Genomic DNA, 20,864 nt, shown 5'->3' on the forward strand with positions numbered 1-20,864 from the left:
TTGTTCGCACTTAGGAACTCGTGGCGAACTTTAGATGACCTTTGGGTACCGCTTATAGCGTCAGACTTTACGTCGTTTAATTTTTCGGAAATGCCTACCTGCGTTGGTATGGATTATTAACGAAAACTTCATTTCCATGGGCTGGCAACTATTTTGTCACAGCTTCTCCATTGTTCAGCGGTTCTACAATTCATGACCTGTGTGCTCCTCTGTGCTTGCTCGCGAGTTGGCAGAAAGCAGGGACGTAAGGACTAGCGGTTCTTTTGCCGCGTTCGCTCAAGCGTGCACTACTCGTTCTGAAATATTCTAATTACATCGTCTCTGATTTACGTACTCTGCAACATCAAGAAACGTCCCAAGATGTCTTACCTTCTGCAATATCTTACATACATCGTAAGTGAATCTTTAAAAACGTCTTAAAACGTCTTGTAAACATCTTACACACGCTTTGTAAGCGTTTTACAGATGTCTTAACGTCTCAAAGGAGCACGTCGGCTATGAGAGGCGCCGTAGTGGAGAGCTCCAGGTTAATTTCTACCACAGCGGGTTCTTTAACGCGCACTTTTGCGTTCTGCTTCCCTTAGGAATGTGGCTGTCTGAGCCCGGAATCGAACACACGACCTGGTGCTCAGCAGCATAACAGCGTAACCGCTGTGCACTTAGAGTCACTACATGGCTAATATTAGCACGGTTTAACTCGTTGGCGCGTACGGCGAGCGCAGTTACAGCCATCAACCACTAAACAGCCATACTCTGAATCTCAACACTTCCTGAAAATATTTGTTTTCGTTTGTCGTTTATTGTGATTTTAACTGCTCACAAAATTAGCACCAGATCATTTCTTTTTCCAGTTGTAAGTGGAGAGCTGGTTTGAAGCGCGAAGTGCTCGCATTATTTGTGACCACCAACGGTGGCTCGGAGAAAAGTCGCGGGTGGGCCTCACGTCCTCGTTTTGCAAAATGGGGCCACAATAGAGAAAAATGCCCGTATTATGCAAACTGAAATGCTCGTTAAAGATCCAGCGGCGATCGGAAGCTTCCTGGAGCCCTTCGCTACGGCCTTTCTTGTATCGCTACGGTAGTTCCCGTGGACTAACTTAATCTTTTTCGACTATCGTAATTGACCAACGTACTTTTCTCCGGCCAACCAGGAACTGCTCTCACTCCTAAATTTTCTTATTATTACTTTTTGCCTATTACCAGCCGGCACAGACGCAAGACTCGGCTAGTTTACACGAAGCACGGTTTTCTTCAGAAAAAGGCTAGCTCGTTTCGCCCGTTAGTCACGCTCTAATTTTTTTTCTTACGCTTTGTAACGCGTAGTCCCTGCCTCAGGTAACGTCTCGGCACGTTGTATGTAGGACAGTTTATGCCACAAACCGTAGCCTCGTTTTCTTTTGCTTTGTTCACGACACTGCCGTTGACCCTGATTGCACTATTCCTTTGTTTTGATTTGATTTGTACTTGATAACGCCGATTGTATGTGCTCATGGCCTGCTGTGCACTCGACGCACTTGCATGGGCTGCCGCACGTCCCTTCGCTTCGTTGACATTTATGTTCCCGGCGCCTGCTTTTTTTTTTCCTTGCCTCCCCCCTTTTTGTTTTCCCCTCGCTAGAAGCACAGCTACATCTCACCCTTGAATAACAAAAATCAAGTGCTCAACCACCGTTTTGCCGAAGACATCGTGCCGATTGACATAAAGTCACTAGTAAGTTCACTCCCTTCACCCATGACCGATGCTACACTCGAAGCCTCTTTTTCTCGTTACTTGCCACAGAGAACGCATTGGTGCAATATGTATATAACTGTCATCAAAGCTGCTATCTGGCACCGGCTCAATACCACGTAAATTAAAGCTGTGTACACTACAGGCTGCTCATTACGGATGTGTATGTTATAGAACAGCTGCCGTATTCTTATTACACTGTACTTACTCCTAGCTTTTATTCAAGCATCCTGCTATGTTGTATTTCAATGTGTTGCTATTATTGTTGTATGCTACCACCACTAGCGGCTCTCGAGGTTGCCACGTCCATTTTCCCCGCCTATCTCAACTTTGGGATTTGCTAACGGTGCTATTATTATGTGTGTGCTGAAGAGTTTGGAATCTCCACAGTTGCTGTTGCACCGCGATTGTTATCTGGTTCACAGAGGGGTGCCTTTGCTTCGATTGTTCACCACACGAAGACTCACGAACCACGCTGCTATATAGCTGATAAATAAACCACTCTAGTCGTGTTATTCCAATGTATAGTAGCTGTCCCCAGCCCCTTGCTGGTTGCCTCCATCGCGGCACAAATCTGTTCTATTTATAAGTCGTTGCGTTTAGTACATCGAGTCGCGCAGACCACCTACGTTAGTGGCAAATAGTGGCGAGACTGTTGCTGTTATGCGCAGGGCAGCTCGCTGCGAGATGGTGGTTGCAGTAGTAGATATAAAATCGATTGAGTGCTCTTGATTTTGTGCATGCAAAATTGCTGATCGGCAACAGAAACGCAGACTTCGCCAATATACCGATCTTCTTTTTTTTTTTTGTAGTATTTTGGCGCTGTTCTTTCGGTTGCTAGACTTGCAGCACATGATATTCTGCAGCGTGTAACGTGGCGTCATGTCATGAATGCTCAACATGGAATACTTGCAGGCAGTATACCATGTCTTTATCATCTGTGCTCCAGCAGATGTTGAAGCCTGTAGGTGGCGCCCCCAAACGATACAAGATATCGATGGTTATTAGTGGTTAGGAAGAAAAAATCCCTTCCAAGCATTTTTTTTCTACACTCTCTAACTAGGGCACTACGCGGCTGGACAGATGAGAACCATCAGTCCACCCTTCAGAGCATAGAGAGATGCTTCGCATAGGAAGATGTTTCCACCTACTTATGCCTGTTGAAAGAAATATCGCGAAGAACCTAAGCCTTGATTAGGAGTCTACGAGGAAACTGCGCAGCTCGTACTACCTACGCAGTATGCTGCTTCAAATACTTGCACTCTGTTTACGACGTAGTTCTGCGCTTATCGCGAGTTGCGTGTTGCGAAAGAAAAAAAGAAAAGGTTGCCTTCACCGATAGCATAACTTCAAACGCGAACGGGAAAACCAAACCTAATCAGAACACCTGTTAAGCCTTTTCAAATCGCGCCCCAATGCAATGTGATGTCACCCCGGATTCCGAACAGTTCCGCATCATACGCATCATAGCCCTGAATGAGGACAATATGACATGCGCGAGCCACCCTGAAAACCCAAAGCCTCTTTACTGTCGATGGTGATGGCGAAGTTGTAGCAACATGCGGATTTAGCCTGGCGATCAAGGCCGGCAATTGCTCCGCCCGAGCGTCCCTTGTAGAATCACTTTCGTGTTTCACTGTCGATTTATTTGGTTTCGTTTTATGTTGCGGGCACAGTAGGTCACGCATCACCTTCGTCAGCTCCGACGTCACAATCTACCCGTCGCTTCCAGTAACTGAAAAGCTACCGAGCAGGAAAACTGTCTCGTGTTAATTACAACCACATGATGCTAACAGACAGTAAAGCCAGAGGAAACAGAAGGAAAATTCACTGTTCTTTTAATAATGGCACGAGCAATAATGATGAACCAACTAGCACAGTGTCGCGCACTTCCGTTCTTTTTAATTAAACTATAGAAATAATGAGGAAAACGACAATGAAATTGGGTAAAAAGACAACTTGGCTAAGGTGCCAGTCGTACCCGCATGTTCCGTATTACGCGTGCGATGCTGTGCCACCGCGCTAGCGTCCCGTCCGCTTTGTCGGGTATTTGTGTACTGTACATAGATATTGCCCTGGAAGTATTAACCAGCGCCACTCGCACCTGTAAAGGAACGCATCGGTACCCCTTATGCTTCCCGCTGTTTGTGTTGCGTTAAATACTACGAGCAGGCAGGCGGGGTTCCAGAGCAGCGATTGCGTCGCGTTTAATAAGAGCGGACGAGTGAATTACGTGACTCACATCTCGCAGTCCTCGACTGACAGTGACAGATCGAGAATGCGCGAGGAGCCCCCCTTCCAGCGCTCCGGCAGGCAGCAAGTGGCTAACAGCTGCTCGCGAGAACACCGACGCTCGCCCTGCAGCGCGCATACGGTCCCAGGCCACCTGCGATTCACAATCGCGGGGTTTCGGAGGGGGCCCGAGTGTTTTTTTTTTTCGCCCGTTGTCATTTGGCCGGTGCTTGATATTGGGCTCATCCGCGTATTCTTGCTCCCTGCAGAAGTCCAGCTTCACGAGCGTCCAGGAACAGGAGAGCCGTCACAGCGAGAGCGGCGTCATCGAAGAGGTCAAGATAGACAAGCAGAGGCTGCAGAACAAGTTCAACAAGGTGATGGTTTTACTAAAGCATGTACTGGCGGGCTAGGTAGCTCAGATTCACGATTGCAATGTGCAGCGCGTCTGGTCGAAGACACTGTGAAAGGACAAAGAAAGTGCCGTGTGTGTCGGTGTCTTTCTATGTCTTCGTCCACTCGCGCTACATATTGTAATCGTGATCGTTTGAATTTTTTTTTTTTGCTCGCGAATGTTTGACTCAGCGTGGTGGCGTAGTGGCTCTGGCGTTGCGCTGCTAAGGCGGAGGTCGCGGGACCTTATCCCAGCCGCGGCGGCCGTATATCGATGAGGGGCGAAATGCAAAAAATGCCCGTGTACTAACGCGCACCGGGCGCACGTTAAAGATTGATATTAATCCGAAGTACCCCACTACGGCGTGCCTCATAATCAAATCGTTGTTTCGGCACGTGAACTAAACGCCCAGAATTAATGTTTCTGCTCCGTGCGCCACCTCATCCACCAGAGGTGAACCGTGCGTCACAACCCGACAATGAGTCACAGACACGTGCTGATCTATTCGTTAACGTAGCACAGAGCTGAGGACCGCAGAAAGAAAGCACTGGAAAACGACAATGCTTGTTGTGACTACCACTAGCAAACTACGTGGACATCTCTGTTATCCTGCGGTCAAGAATGTGTTTAGGCGAGGTAGCTAGACATTTAGCCAAGGCTCAGGTAGATAACTAACTCTGCCACCGTAATGAAGGTAGGTGGACTGAACCTCCGAAAGTTTCGGTGGCTACCTGCCTGCGGCATAAATGCAAACTATGTTTACTACGTCGCAGCCCTATTTAAAGGTTGTCAAAGACGAATGTTTAAATGTCATTTCCAGGAATATTTTTCATATTTCATGATTGTAGAGAACACTGGGAAAGAACGCAGGACAGGTGCAGGGATTTCTCGATGGCCCTTTATCATACCTTGAATAGACGCAGCTGCCGTCTTTCCGTTAAACGGGATTGAGCCACGTCTTCAGCCACGAACCACCCGGCGAGAAATAAAGATCCACAACAGACGACAGTACTTTATTGGCCTCGAGAACCGGTTTTCGAAACGCAGACGAGAATGTAGCGGCGGCCACGGTAAAACACTGTCGACGTTACACGTGAAGGGCTCACCGGCAAAACGCTTGTGACAGCTCGCATCCAGCAGGAAGCTGGAGTTCACAGTGCGTTAGGAGTCACTGCTGCTCAGGGAGCCAAAGGCCCGCTGACTGCAGGAACCTTGCTGCGCTGTCGGACGGTTCTTCCGAACACATTCCAGTGTGTCGACCGTCGCTGTCCTTTGCAACCCAAGGCACGACGCCGAGGGGTAGAGCAGTATGTCCGTGACAAATCCCGCGCCGAGTGCGGGCAGCCCCCGGCATTGTGCTTACGCGCATGGTCGAACCGTTTCGGCCAAAGTGCACGCGAGGCATACGCAGTCTAGCTCCGCGGGGTGGAGCTCCGGGCTGGACCCGTGGGCATTTCCATCGCGGGCTTGCCGGTCGAAAGCATGCGCACTCGCAGCGCGCGAGCACACGCGCAAACACTCACTGGCTGTCGACCCTGCGAACAAATGTCATTAACGATAAACTTGGATTTGAGAGACAAAACACTATCACACACACCTCAGCAAGTCTTGGCGCACGGCTGACGCTGCTACGCGCATACTGACGTCACTTGTGCCCGGCATATCCTTGTCTGCGAACGAAGCGCACGTCATCTGAATTCATAGAAAAGGGTACGAGTTCGTTGCCGCCATTTAATTCACTGTGCGGTAATAGTAGAACGAGAGACTCATCTTTTCTGGGCCCAACAACCACAAATAAGGCAAATGAGGTATTCGATGGTTGAACGACACGGCATTGAATATCTCGTGCGATGCCGTGAGCAGAGGGCTCGCTTGTACACACGCGGCTGGCTGCAGTGCCAGGGCATCGAGTCAGCAGCACAGATGCATTGCCCGCGAATGTTTTCGTAGCCCTACGTGAACGTAGGAAAAATGGCCCCAGTACGTCGTCGATCTGGGAGCATTAGCTGTGCCGGCGTGTTCCTCCCTAAATTCTACGTTGTTCGCCGCACAATGCTACAATGCCTCCACTTTTAAAGTGACGCTAGAGCATGTGTCAAGCAATGATCATGCATTTTCTGAGTAGCGCATTCACATTGAAGCTCAGTTGGGCAGCTTACTGCACGCGCTTTAGGCGGCCCATAGTAGAGAGACCGTTTCACCAGGGTTGGCTGCAGGCGTCGCCACCTCTTGCATCAGGGCTGCCAGACGTTGGTTTTCCCGATATTGTCCGAGTGCAGCTCGCTTGCAGCGGCACTGCCCTAGCCCGCCGCACTGGTAGAAGCGGCTTCCGGTAGTTTCGACCAACGTTACTAGACTTCGACATACTGCGGTGTGAAAAGACATACTTTCCCGACGGCCCGCGCTGGCTGCGGCTGCCCCCGCCAGGATCTTGGGCCATCAGTTTCTACGGCGCAGTTTTGACGAGCCCGTGACCGAACAGCAAACCTTGCTCGCGCAAATATGCGATGGTCGAGCGCCCTTCAGCACACTGCGATATGTGGGTCTGCCCTCATAGCCGCCAGGACCACTTGAGGCACACAGCCACGTTCCAGGAAATGGCTCGAAAGGGCAGTGGTCGCACGTACTGCAGCTCCGACAGCAGGCACTCCTGGCTGAGGCGCGCCTTACGTGCAATCTCCTAGGTTCGAACTTTGTCGGTTCTTCAGGTACGGATGGCGTCTATATTGGAAGGGTGGCCACTGGTTCTGGTTCTAAAGTTCGCTTGCTAGATCTACAATGGCTCGTACTTGTCCCATGATACGATCTCGACCAGGTGAGGTGGGTCTTCACAGCAAGAATGAGGAAACGACGATAAAGGCGGGCATCGTGATGATGAAAAAAAAAGTAGAAACGATTGTGTTCACTTCATTGGTACATAGTTGTGAATCTCATCCGAATCTCGAGCGATTCTGATTAACACGGCCTCTACCCTCATAGCCGCCAGGACCACGTGAGGCATACAGCCGCGTTCCAGGAAGTGGCTCGCCAGGTCGGCCTTAAATAACCTCTGGCGGTCTTGTGGTCGTCGACGTCTTCTTCGGGAGCCTGTGGAAGTATTAGAGCTTTCGTCAGCTTCTGCCGTTGAGTGCCGTTGAGCTTCTGCTTTCGGTTTGTCTTCTTATCGTCCATCCTCTTGTGTCAGCTCGGGGAAAAGGGGTGACGCCGTTTCGGAGAAGAGGGCAATTATGTTGACATGAGGACGCCCGCTTGAACGCTTCGCACACATGAGAGGTCAAGGTCCAGGCTTACCGTAACAGCGTTTTCTGGGACGAGGCAAATCATCTTTTCACGGGAACGTATGCCTGAATATCTCTCACTCTTGACAGGTCGATCATAACACCCATCAGATTTTCACTGAGAAGCAAAGTAGGCTTCGAGAACGATTCCCGACTCGTACCTCGAGTCCGGAACTTTCCCCAGATCTGAAGGACAGCAATGCCTACTACAGCTGCCACCAAGCATACTACGGATCCTTGAAAAGCAAGTCGCAATACCCCGCTCAACATGTGCACCCACAATGTCTTGACGGCTGCTATGCCAATTACGTCTATGACTTTCGACATCATGTTTCCCATTCCTGCAAAACAAGAACCTAAGGCAAGAGCAAGGTTAGGTGTCACTCTGGTAAATGTTTAGTATAATAGCGCCTTGCCGCTACCCACGAATGCAAATTGTACTAAAACATACCTTCGTGAGAGCACCACCAGCGGTTCAGTTACCTCGCTGAACAAAACAGCACGCCATGCCCGAGTGCGTACGCGGTAGCCACTCCGCCGATAACGTGACGCCATCGCCGCTTTTGTAGGGAACGTCTGAAATGTGCGCATGCGTGTTCTATCTCGTAGAGCACCGCTTATTGACTTGATAGCGTGGCTGGTCCGTGACACATGGGTCAACATGAGAAGGCACGGTTAAACTGTGCTTGCATTATTACCTCTTGACACGGCATTGTGTACGTTACTTCGCGCTGAATATATCAATCATGATAGAAGAGGAAGAAACAAAACCGCATCAGCCCGCGCTCCCTCGTTCTCCAGCCTAGCCTAAACAAAAACAAAAGCGGAGCGCTTATGACAACGTTTGCTCTGGAGCGCTGTGATTGCCCGTTCTCTCGGCAATTGTGATAACGTGCCGAGTTAAGCCGGAGCTCAAGTTGATAGCGCGCATTCAGTGGAACGTGTGTGATAGTTCGGGCGTCATCAGCCTTGTCGATAAGCAACGACAAATTTCTGTATAAATGCATCTATATGACTGAATACGCATACTCGTGCACAGACCATTGATGCGTCCAAGTCAATCACCACAGCACTCTGAGATAAAAGGTGGTGTTTGCAGTGTTTTATTTTTATGTACGGCCTGCCTCATGTTGAACTACATGTTATAGCTTCCTGTTTCTTGGTCGTCTAGGCCCTTGTGGAGTGCACTCAGTCTACTGAGAGCGAACGACTCCATAAAAAAGTAGTGTGACTCTGAAACGTGGTGTCATGCATGACAGGTGAAGTTTCTCTTACAAAACAAGGAACTTACCAACACCCTCTGTGTTCATAAAATTTTCTTCAGGCGTTGATAGATGACCTTCGGAGACAAACTGCACCAATGAACGCTCCAGGGCGTTTTCATGCAGAAGTGCGATCGACGCACACCTCATATTTCAACATGGTATTTTTTTTATTTATTTGTTGAGAGGTCACATTTCTTGTGCACTTAAACTTGCGCAAAAGCGATCAATCTTCGCACTACAACCGTCCCACTTAAGAACTCAACATGTTAGAGCACGGATTCCCAATGCGGCTTTCGGCGCGAACGCGTGCGCAGCTCGACCCTGCGCGAAAAGCACGCAGAGCGTCTGTGAGAGGCGTTGTCTCGGTCGAACGGCCGGATGCGCCCGCCGTCGAGTCCCGTCAAGAGTAAAACCCCGTGGGCATCCGGAAACACGTACAGGGCACAAACCGTTTGCGTAGAGACAAGAGTGCACACGCTTTCTTTTTCGGCCCCGCTGAACACACGTCGCGCACGCCTAGGAAGGAAGGGTGAATGTAAACCGGCACACGGCCCAAAACAAGCTCGCGACTACACCGTCGGCGGCGACCGCAACGGCAAACGGGCGACCGAGCGCGAAAGGCGAGCGCCGCGTAGCTGCTGCGAGCCACGGCATGCCCCGAGGCACGTCTGGTTTCCGTCGCGTGCTGGGGCTTGCGTTACCGTGTCACTTTCGCCCGCAAGGAACGGCTCGCTTCCGCACGCCTCTACAACGGCGGAGGCCGCCGTCGTGACTGGGCATACAGATACATCGGCTGTCTTGCCGGGCGATCGCGCCTGACTCTCTCTACCAGTCTGTTCGCCTTGTCCCTTGGCGCTTTCTGGAGTAGCCGCCGTCGAAAGTGGACCGACATCGGCTGCCTTGTCGAACGGCAGAACTCGTTCGAGCGAGTCGGGTCGTCGTTCTATCGCGCGGCGGACGTTCTTTTTTTGAGGATCAGTGGCATGAGCGGCCGACGAAGTTAGACCGGTGTGGGACAGTGTGGAGTCGCGCCCGCGTTTTTGACAGCGGTGCGTGTTCGTTGTGTTCAGTGAGGACGTGTCGTAGAGCAGCCGTCGAAGCGCGGGACGTGTACCATACGTCAGCGATGTCGAGCTGCACCTCTTTGCGTTGACGGTTGTCGTTCCTCTCTTGTGTTCGTCGGGCTTCGACTGATCAAGCAGCCGAAGTCACCTGTTTCGAACGGGACCTGCTTTTACCTCGCTCAGTTTTGGTCGCGTCCTTTGAAGAAAAAGGAGCGGAATCGTCGTTGTATCGAAACCGGTGTAGGCGGCTTTCACCTGCACTGGCCGTTTGCTACTGGCGTCTTCGCGGCATCGCTTGAAGGTGCCTCTCGAAGGAGAACCGACGTCCCGTCTCTGGCGCCGGACCCTTTCGGGCTAGTTGTCGCCTGTGTAAAATGTCCGCCGGGGACGTGTTGAAGGAGGCGGTAGACATGGACGACGTGTGGGTGATGGCCATTTCCTTAGTGTTTGGATGCGTAGCCCTGTTGTGGGTGGTTCTGTACACTCGGCTCGGCAAGTCGATGGGCCGGAAGGGTGTGGAGACGAGTGCCGTGAAAGGCAGGCGTCTCTCTTCGGGTACGACGTGGCCCAGGAAAGGAACGTGCAAGTCACCGTCGGCCAACGGCCTCCACTGCGCTCAGGCAAGTGAGTAGTCCGGCGCATGCGAAATGTAACTCTCGATCCAATATCGTCACTGTTCCTACCTTGGAGCTCTTCTTTTAGCGATAATCAAGACGTATACTATGTTTAGGTTGACGTGCTGAAGAGCACTCCTGGGACATTTTCTTACACACGTATGCGGGCACCTTCTTTCTACATTTTGCAGTCATGTATCAAACTCGCTCTATGCCGAAAAATTTATATAGCATCGCCTTAACACTTGTTTTTTTTTTCTGCTTTGATAAAAGACACCCATAAGGCTTTCATGATTGTCGTTAAAATCGACAGGGCAATACGTCTGGCTCCTTTTCACTTCCGGAATAGGGGAGCAGCTTAAAAACACAGGAAGACAAGAGAGAAGAAAAAAACACGTCTTATAGCTCATTTATTTTGTAAATCGGGTTCTTTGACCATAAACAGCCTTCTAATTCTTTGTTAAATTTCGAAGTGTAGACGGTACTTGTGGTTGAAGTATTCGCGTGCTGAATCGAAAGCCAAACCTATTCTTGATCGTGTTCTTAATTACGAACGACACTTGTAAATAAAAATAAGAAAAAAAGACCTGGGGGAGCCTAGATATATTTGCTGAGGATGCCAGCCTGTTTTTAAATGCGTAAGCATTTCCATGCTTATCCAACGAGAAAACCGCCCGTCCGTCACGTAACACAAGATGTGGGCCGATCCCGGATAATACGGGGCCAACACGCGGCGGAGGCACAGCCGGCCTCCAGCACTCGGCAAAGTGAAGCGAAAAGTGCATACATGCTTTGGAACCACGCATACAATATGGGTAGAGCCCTCAGCGGCGAGCGACATTACCTTCGTGCTGCCTTTCGCTTCCATGCGAACGAAGCAGAGAGAACACAGCGCTCACAAAGCTCTCAGCACACTCCGCACACTCCCCCTTTCGCAGATCGCTTTCAAGATATGCGCCCGCGCGTCTGTCTTCGACGCGAAGCAGCGAGTACACAACGCACGAAGCTATCAGCAGTCGGCACTCTGTCGGCATCGCAGATCGCTTTCACGATATCGTCCGTGCGGCTCATTATGGTTCGACATGGATGGACAAGGCGTTAAAGAGCGATACCAGCTTATAATGACGGGAAAGTAATCAGCGCACCTGACGCCGCCACTTGCAGTATATTTGCTTGCTCCTTCAATTCACCTTGCGCCGCCGTCCGCAGCAGTTCGTGTTGCTGCAGCGCTGTCGTTTATACCGGTCGTATCAGGTTTCATAACATTGATGATGACACCGGGCTGCGTGGAGATGAACAAGTGGTAAAGTGCTTACGCATAGTTAGACAACTCCCAGAGTTAGTTAGACAACTCCCAGAGTAGTCTCTGCGTGAGTTTGTATCGCTCGTAACTACGTGAATCATAAGCCCACTGAGTTGTTATATTTCATCCTATGCTTGACATTGGGCTAGCAAGTACGCACACGCGCCCTCTTGGCTTGCAAGCATGGTTCGTTATACGAGCTTCGCCGAGTTGTTTTTGCTCTACGTCGTGCCTCCTCTACACTGGCGCGCAGCCCCACTTTGCATCGAATTTCCTTTTCGCAAGCGATAGTCCCTGCTGAACACTGGACTGTTTCTGTCAGTGTGGGACGCCCTTGAACCGTCCTCTCTGGGGCGTGCGCGCCTTGATTAACAGAGCAGAGTTAACAGAGCATGTGCGCCGTGATAAACAGGGTTATGTCGGGCGGCAGAGCCTCACCACCGTGGCTGCACTCTGGGGACACAGGACGTGGCGTTGTGCTCCGATCCACTTATTCCAGCGTCGGCGTCGTCTTTCGACGAGCGGGTCGACCTAATTCCTCACCGGAGAGTTATCTCTGGAAAGAGAGGCCCCGCTTTGACGCGGAGACAGTGCAGGAGACCCCGCCTGTCTCGGCGTCTGTGGCACGCTTGCTCGCTGGTGCGACGCGGGCTCCAGCGCTGGGGTTTAGAAGCTGCTGTCTCGCCTTTGGCGACACCCCTGACGGATATGCGCGCGACACCCGTTCGCTGTGGACCGCGGGTTCCTTTCTTGGCCGTCGTCCAGCCATCAAGTTTCACTCCTGGGCCCTGCTTCGGCCCCTCTTTGTGCTGTTGCAACACGTCCGTCCCGTTGCAACTCTTCAATTACACCTGCACCGTGCTCGTGTCCCTCTACTGGCTTCCTTTCTATAGCTTTTTCGTGTTTGTGTCTGGAAATGCGTAAATAAAGCCATCGGGAGACAGAGTGACGCACGTGATGTTGTCTCTTCGGACGCTTTGAAGCCACACATCCGTTGCAATTCCGACAGTTATGTGTGAAATGGATAGATAGGTGTAATTGCTTGTAGCTGAGGGTCTTGTAGGCGTCGTTGCAGTGTTGTGTTAGGTCTGTTCATCTGCTACAATGGAATAATCGCTTATGCTTACTTAATACGGAACAATGTGCCGCGCAGTCTCGCCTACGTACGTAGCCCGACAGAACAACGTATGTCAAACCAGGCCCTCCCTATTCAAGTACACTTAAAACACAAAAGGTTAAATGTAATACATGTGCTTCCATATAAATACGTATAATATACTTTCTACTAGAAAGTAGCTGAGAAATACGCTCTGACTATTCACTAGTGAGTAGTCGAAGCATATTTTTAAGCTACTTTTTTTGCAAGAATAGTCGGAAATAATATCATTATAAAAAGTAATAAAGAAAAATATTTGAACCCACCGTGGTTGCTCAGTGGCTATGGTGTTGAGCTGCTGAGCACAAGGTCGCGGAATCGAATCCTGGCCACGGCGGCCGCATATCTATGGGGGCGAAATGCGAAAACATCCGTGTACTGAGATTTAGGTGCACGTTAAAGAACCCCGGGTGGTCAAAATTTCCGGAGTCCCCCACTACGGCGTGCCTCATAATAAGAAAGTGGTTTTGGCACGTAAAACCCCATAATTTTAAAGAAAAATTGAAGTACCAAGCTTATAACATCGTGACTATTCCACCAAAATAGGTGCACTATAATTGTATAAGGTGCACATATTAGAACAGCGAAGCGTAGAAAGTAACATATCGCTTCTGAAAACTTTTGTCAAGGCGACTTTCGAAAAGCTGGCGCACAGGAATTTCACATAAATTGAAATCTAGATTTGTCCGCTTTGGTAGACTAGTTGAATTAAATACTGCGATGTGTGAATATGTGCATAAGTTGCGCGGCTTATAATATCTGACGAAAAAATAGATTAGAACATTATTATATTGCAACAGCAGCATTCGCAGAAAAATAGAAAGATTCCGTCAAGATCATTTCATATATGGAGCGGCTTATTTGGGTCACCGTTGCTCTTCAATTTTCATACGCACTCATTCATACCATGTCATATTTCTATGAAACACATTCTTGCCTCGTAGATGTCAGCATTCTGAAAGGTTTAAAACCTTTGCATCCTCTTCAAGCGCACTACAATACCATCAAGTACGTGTCCAAATTGTCAGTTGTTTCCTTTCTTTTCGTCCGGACTTTTCTTGCAGGTCACACGTGTTTTCGTATTTTTTTAAATTTTATATGTGTTCTTTTTTATTTTCCACGAGCCCTTGGGTTAAACCGGCTGTTAGCTTGCCTTGACATACGGTTGCCATGCAATAAAATCAGTAATGGCGTACAGTCAAGTGACCGGGTATGTTACCCATCATGTTACCCGTCATGTTCGTTCTTCACAGCTTGGTGCGAACAGTTTCTTTCTTTCTTTTTCTGTTTCTCGTGTTGCTTTTTTTTTTCTTGCACGGGTGTACGACATACACTGCTGTTTTGCCGCTGTTGCCGCTGCCTGTAGGGCCCCAGACCTCGTCAAGCTGCTCAGTGAGCCGCTTTTTGTCTGGGGTCCATTTTTCCTTGAGGAAAATAAAAACTGATTCTGATTCTGAAGGGGATTGCGCACGTGACGACAGTCGAAATTTACCGTGTTTAACATCTGACACCTCATAGCCAGGAAGTTAGCTCTAAAATTATTTTCCGTAGAATAAAATATTGGCCTGCAGAACTCTAATAGACATATCTGCCTTCTTGTAGACCTGTTCTTTTGTCTGCAAAATCTATCTATTGACTAATGATCGTAGTCATTTAACGTCCTCGTTCATTTTTGTATGCTCTGTGGTTCATTCCAAAGTTCTAAATGGCTGCGGTTTTTCTACAAGCCGTCGTAAGAAAAATATTACGAGCTACTGATGGCACTCTCTCACTGCCGTAGTTGCACTCTGCCGTGGTGAATATAAAAATGTAATAGAAATGACATGTGTGCGATGCAACTCTGGTTTATATGCCTCCAAATGGTTGCTGTTAAGGAACTGTACTTAATGGTCGAAGAAAAAGAATGTGTGTAGATATCCTGTAGACTTCGTGGAATCATGCCTATAAAACTTCTACATCAGCATTTGCTTAGAACAGCTGCTACAGTCTTGCGGCGATTTTTGTCCTCTGCGCATATGAGGATCGCATAGCAAGTAACGCCAGCATCTCTGGTTTATAGATTGCGAAATTACTGTTCTAAGACCATCTATCCGCTGTAGTTGAGAAAAAATGTAATGCCGAATGGTTTCTCAGGACGCACGTCTGTCTGTAGATGTCCTGAAGACTTCGTAGACTGGTGTTTAGAGAACGTGTAGCGAGCAATTACTGCCGCCGTCTCATCGCTCTGCTCGTCCTCTTTGTAGACCATGATCGACGAGAGCTAGGTGCTTCTGTTGCTATAGATATTCAAGTGGTTGTTCTTACAGTTATGCTCAGCAATCATCAAGCAGTTTCGATCTGACGTCTGCCGCACAACGTCGGCCTGTAGATATCCTGTACGTTTCACAGAATGTTGTCTACAGAACGTCTACAGACGATTCTTTTGCGAAGAGTTGCAGCCGCCCTCATACCGCTCTCTTCGTCCTCTGCGCAGATCAAGATCGACGAAAGCAAGTGCTTCTGCCGCAAGTGCGGGACCCACGTGTATCCCGTAGAGCGCATCATCGCCGAGAAGAACTTCTACCACAAGAACTGCTTCAGATGCAAAGAATGCAACAAGCTGCTCTCGTGAGTGCACCGCCTAGTCTTTTATATGTCTACGCATATCTCTGTGCCGTATTTTACCACGCAGTAAGTCACAAGACTGAGCTAGTGGATTCGGAAGCTTTAATTTCAAATGTCTTTCATTAATCATGAGTATGACGGGAAATAAGAGTCAAAGCATAAACTCAAGGTTGACGTATCGGTATCGGAACGCTCCGATGCATTGACACGAATTCACACAAAAGTCATGTGAGGAAAGTGTTTGCCTGAGTTCGTTGGATGCAGATTGCAAAAGAAGGTTTCCAGCAATAATCCTGACATGGACAGCATGGATGACGCCACAGAACACACGGCTGGTTTAAATTCGGACATGCTTCTTGGGAAGCGGCAAGCACACATTCCCTGCATTTGGTTAGTTTTTGCCCTATGAGGACGCCGTCCTATGAAAGAAGCCGTGATTAATTGATTGGGTTGTTCGTGCAAAACCATACGGGGGCTATATATCGGGTGTTTCTTTTTGTTGTTTTCTGTAGGAGGTTCAAAATTTGTAAAAGTGGCTTGTGGCAGACAGCACAATTCTAGTCCATGAGCTCGTCTACTCGAGAATGCGAACATGACGGGGACAAAAAATCGAAATGCGGAATCGACTAATTAATAAAAGTTCACTAGTTCAGTTTCTAACTAATTACTTTATGGCACAAATTCCGCTTGAGAGGGTGAGACTGTAAAGCATATCTACTTTGAACGAATTCTCAGGATAACAGTTTCCAGACAATAATTCCCGTACTTTTCCGGGAAATGCATTGGCGTTCCAGTTACTTTTGTGCTTCAATGCATAAAACAAAGTTTTGTTAGAAAGTAAGTGGAATGACAGTTCATTTTTACCGCGAGTTCGACGTGCTTATCTCTTGAGTGGTTTCATACACATAAATCTTTTCAAGTAGATATGCCTTTCAATCTCACCCGCTAGACTGTGTAAATTGCAATACTGTGCCATAAGGTAACTTGCTAAAAATTCATTAGTGAATTCTTTGTTAGTTAGTCGATCATGCATATCAGTCTTTTTGTGCAAGTAGTGTCCGGCTCTTCGAGTAGACCAGCTCAGCGACTAGAATTGTGCTATCTGCCACAGGTAATGTAAAATATTTTTGGACCTTCTAAAAAAGAGACAGACGGTGTAGGAGACGTCATTGCGGACGACTCAGGATAAATTATGACCACCTTGAAGCCTCTAAACGTGCACCCAAAGTAATGTAAAGGACGGTAAACGAACCCACAACCTTTTGCGCTGCAGCAGAACGTAATAGCCATTGATTGACCCACCGCAGTGGCTAAAAAAGAAAAGCTTACCAACATGCGGAAAACACCTTTAGAAATAGGCTCTGGCTACGTCTAAAAGCAGACTTATTTACGGGTAGGTTCATTTTGCGTTAATTTGCCTACATCATGACCAGCGGCGTAAGCGAGGAAGAAGAAAGGCAAAGGGATGTTATTTTACCAAGCGTAGTCTTAGCGTTAGAGAGAGAGAGAGAAAACTATCAGTCATAGCTCTCGTAGTATAGCCCTCTGGGCCGTTTCCTTTTTTTTTTCGAAAGTAGTCCTATTAGGGTTATTATAATTACACGAAGGTATTTCGCCCTCATCAGCAGCAGTCCTTGGTATAGTTATTCTGGCGGCTAGCTTCCCACGCTATGCGTGCCGCCATCGCACCTGGTTAAGCTTTTCCTAGACGCTAGAGTTAGGCTTTGTCCGCGCAACCTTGAGCGATCGGAAAGCGCGTTTCCCCCTCTTGGCCGGCGGAGAAGGGAAGCTTCGTTCCGGCCGCGAAGCTCTCCACATCTCTGTAAGGTGCCTTGGGGATGTCTCGTGCCGAAGATGCCCTCTCGGTGAGCGCATATTTCACCCCTCATCTTTTAAGAGGTTCAATACATACAAGCATTTGCCTAGCAAACCAGATTTTTTTTTCAAGGGAATTTTCCACGTCTCAGTAATTTCTCTCGTCGTATTCGAGTGCTGATTGCCGTGTTATAGTTTGTTAACGAAGCTTTCCCTCAAGTCTAAATATTTTAAGGCAGTTTTCCTAGCCTCTAAAGCCGCTCGAGTTGGCTCTTCTCCTTGAGCGGCCATTTTTCCTAGAAAGTATGCCTTTCAACTACTCGGAATCAGCATAAACCGACTATCGCGGACAACATGAGTCTCTTTCCACGTAAGTGTGAGGCTCGGAGCAGGAGCTGTGGCGCTTGAAAGTAGCCTGGGGCCTGACGAACCAACCGACTGAGCTATCTTTCTGGGCAACATCGAAGGGTCACGAGTTCAAATCGCATGTTATGTTCCTTTTTTTTCTGCCCCTTTTTCTTTCTTTTTTTTTCTTTTTTTTTCTTTCTTTTAATGTCTTTTCCTTTATTTTATCACTGTACGGGAACCCTCCTAAAAAAAAATATATATATATATTTATATAGATCTTCAAATATTTATTGCCTCACACTCACATGTGCAGGTCATAAATACCAGGTTCTCTAGCCGAGTGCCATCCATGCGGTATAACCGAGCTCAGATTGGTCCACCTTGACTGACCAAGTAGGGCACCACTGTAGGTTAAATGAGGCGTACAACTCCTGCGGGACCCGCCGTGGTTGCTCAGTGGTTATGGTGTTGGACTGCTGAGCACGAGGTCGCGGGATCGGACCCCGACCACGGCGGCCGCATTTCGATGGGGGCGAAATGCGAAAACGCCCGTGTACTTAGAATTAGGTGCACGTTAAAGAACCCCAGGTGGTCGAAATTTTCGGAGTCCTCCACTACGGCGTGCATAATCAGAAAGTGGTTTTGTCACGTAAAACCCCATAAATTAATTTTTAATTTAACTCCTACGGGGACGGTAGAGTATCCGTCTCCAGTGCAAGAGGACTGTGATTCAAATCCCGGTGCCGCGCTATTCTCCACCGGAAAATACAAAAAAAAAAAAAAAAAAAAACGTGTGTTGAGAAAATTGCACAAACAGGCCTGGAGTGCGGCCTGATCCCGGTGACCAGAACCGGTAACGCACTCTCTCACCAGAGCAGGATTGGCCACCCTGGTGCAGTACTTGGCCACAACCTCCTATATGAATACAACAATCAAACCCCGGCCCTCAGTCCCCAGCAGCCGCGAAGCAACTGACCACGGCGGCGGTCAGATCTGTGACGCTGCAGAGGGTGCTAAGAATACCTGGCTCCGGACAGGCCGCCATTGGAATCTGAACCTGGCAACGTTTAACGTTAGAACGCTATCTAGTGAGGCGAGTCTAGCAGTGTTATTGGAGGAATTAGAGGGTAGTAAATGGGATATAATAGGGCTCAGTGAGGTTAGGAGGACAAAAGAAGCATATACAGTGCTAAAAAGCGGGCATGTACTGTGCTACCGGGGCTTAGCGGAGAGACGAGAACTAGGAGTCGGATTCCTGATTAATAAGGAAATAGCTGGTAACATACAGGAATTCTATAGCATTAACGAGAGGGTGGCATGTCTTGTTGTGAAACTTAATAAGAGGTACAAAATGAAGGTTGTTCAGGTCTACGCTCCTACATCTAGTCATGATGACCAGGAAGTCGAAAGCTTTTATGAAGACGTAGAATCGGCGATGGGTAAAGTCAAAACAAAATACACTATACTGATGGGCGACTTCAATGCCAGGGTAGGCAAGAAGCAGGCTGGAGACAAGTCAGTGGGGGAATATGGCATAGGCTCTAGGAATAGCAGAGGAGAATTATTAGTAGAGTTTGCAGAACAGAATAATATGCGTATAATGAATACCTTTTTCCGCAAGCGGGTTAGCCGAAAGTGGACGTGGAGGAGCCCGAATGGTGAGACTAGAAATGAAATCGACTTCATACTCTGCGCGAACCCTGGCATCATTCAAGATGTAGGCGTGCTCGGCAAGGTGCGCTGCAGTGACCACAGGATGGTAAGAACTCGAATTAGCCTAGACTTGAGGAGGGAACGAAAGAAACTGGTACACAAGAAGCCAATCAATGAGTTAGCGGTAAGAGGGAAACTAGAGGAATTCCGGATCAAACTACAGAACAGGTATTCGGCTTTAACTCAGGAAGAGGACCTTAGTGTTGAAGCAATGAACGACAATCTCATGGGCATCATTGAGGAGTGCGCAATAGAAGTCGGTGGTAACGCCGTTAGACAGGAAACCAGTAAGCTATCGCAGGAGACGAAAGATCTGATCAAGAAACGCCAATGTATGAAAGCCTCTAATCCTACAGCTAGAATAGAACTGGCAGAACTTTCTAAGTTAATCAACAAGCGTAAGACAGCGGACATCAGGAACTATAATATGGATAGAATTGAACAGGCTCTCAGGAACGGAGGAAGCCTAAAAACAGTGAAGAAGAAACTAGGAATAGGCAAGAATCAGATGTGTGCGTTAAGAGACAAAGCCGGCAATATCGTTACTAATATGGACGAGATAGTTCAAGTGGCTGAGGAGTTCTATAGAGATTTATACAGTACCAGTGGCACCCACGACGATAGTGGAAGAGAGAATAGCCTAGAGGAATTCGAAATCCCACAGGTAACGCCAGAAGAAGTAAAGAAAGCCTTAGGAGCTATGCAAAAGGGGAAGGCAGCTGGGGAGGATCAGGTAACAGCAGATTTGTTGAAGGATGGTGGTCAGATTGTTCTAGAGAAACTGGCCACCCTGTATACGCAATGCCTCATAACCTCGAGCGTACCGGAATCTTGGAAGAACGCTAACATAATCCTAATCCATAAGAAAGGGGACGCCAAAGACTTGAAAAATTATAGACCGATCAGCTTACTGTCCGTTGCCTACAAAGTATTCACTAAGGTAATCGCAAATAGAATCAGGAACACCTTAGACTTCTGTCAGCCAAAGGACCAGGCAGGATTCCGTAAAGGCTACTCAACAATAGACCATATTCACACTATCAATCAAGTGATAGAGAAATGTGCAGAATATAACCAACCCTTATATATAGCTTTCATTGATTACGAGAAAGCGTTTGATTCAGTCGAAACCTCAGCAGTCATGGAGGCATTACGGAATCAGGGTGTAGATGAGCCATATGTAAAAATACTGGAAGATATCTATAGCGGCTCCACAGCCACCGTAGTCCTCCACAAAGAAAGCAACAAAATCCCTATAAAGAAAGGCGTCAGACAGGGAGATACGATATCTCCAATGCTATTCACAGCATGTTTACAGGAGGTATTCAGAGGCCTGGAGTGGGAAGAATTG

At 48.2% G+C, this 20,864-nt stretch overlaps 1 protein-coding gene and 1 long non-coding RNA gene across 14 annotated transcripts in view; one reads left to right on the forward strand and one right to left on the reverse strand.

Moving 5' to 3' along the window:
* Positions 1–20,864, forward strand: part of LOC126539500 (uncharacterized) — a 184,970-nt gene that overhangs the window by 91,827 nt on the left and 72,279 nt on the right. For 10 of the 13 annotated variants that reach the window (XR_008614270.2, XM_055075444.2, XM_055075435.2 and 7 more), the window contains 3 exons: positions 1,617–1,709; positions 4,229–4,336; positions 15,507–15,640. Coding sequence is in view for 12 of the 13 variants with exons in the window: in XM_055075444.2 (XP_054931419.1) it covers positions 1,617–1,709; positions 4,229–4,336; positions 15,507–15,640 (335 nt within the window). In the remaining variant the exon portion in view is untranslated. The remainder of the gene's footprint in view (positions 1–1,616; positions 1,710–4,228; positions 4,337–15,506; positions 15,641–20,864) is intronic. The other 3 variants (XM_055075439.2, XM_055075442.2, XM_055075443.2) reach the window with 1 other exon arrangement.
* LOC129386941 (uncharacterized) lies at positions 5,346–8,161 on the reverse strand. Its single transcript, XR_008614271.2, has 3 exons — positions 8,083–8,161; positions 5,951–6,023; positions 5,346–5,888 (listed from the first exon to the last, which is right to left on the reverse strand). It is a non-coding gene; the product is annotated as an uncharacterized lncRNA (long non-coding RNA).

Source organism: Dermacentor andersoni, chromosome 11, assembly GCF_023375885.2.
Source record: "Dermacentor andersoni chromosome 11, qqDerAnde1_hic_scaffold, whole genome shotgun sequence".
Classification (NCBI taxonomy): Eukaryota; Metazoa; Arthropoda; class Arachnida; order Ixodida; family Ixodidae; genus Dermacentor; species Dermacentor andersoni.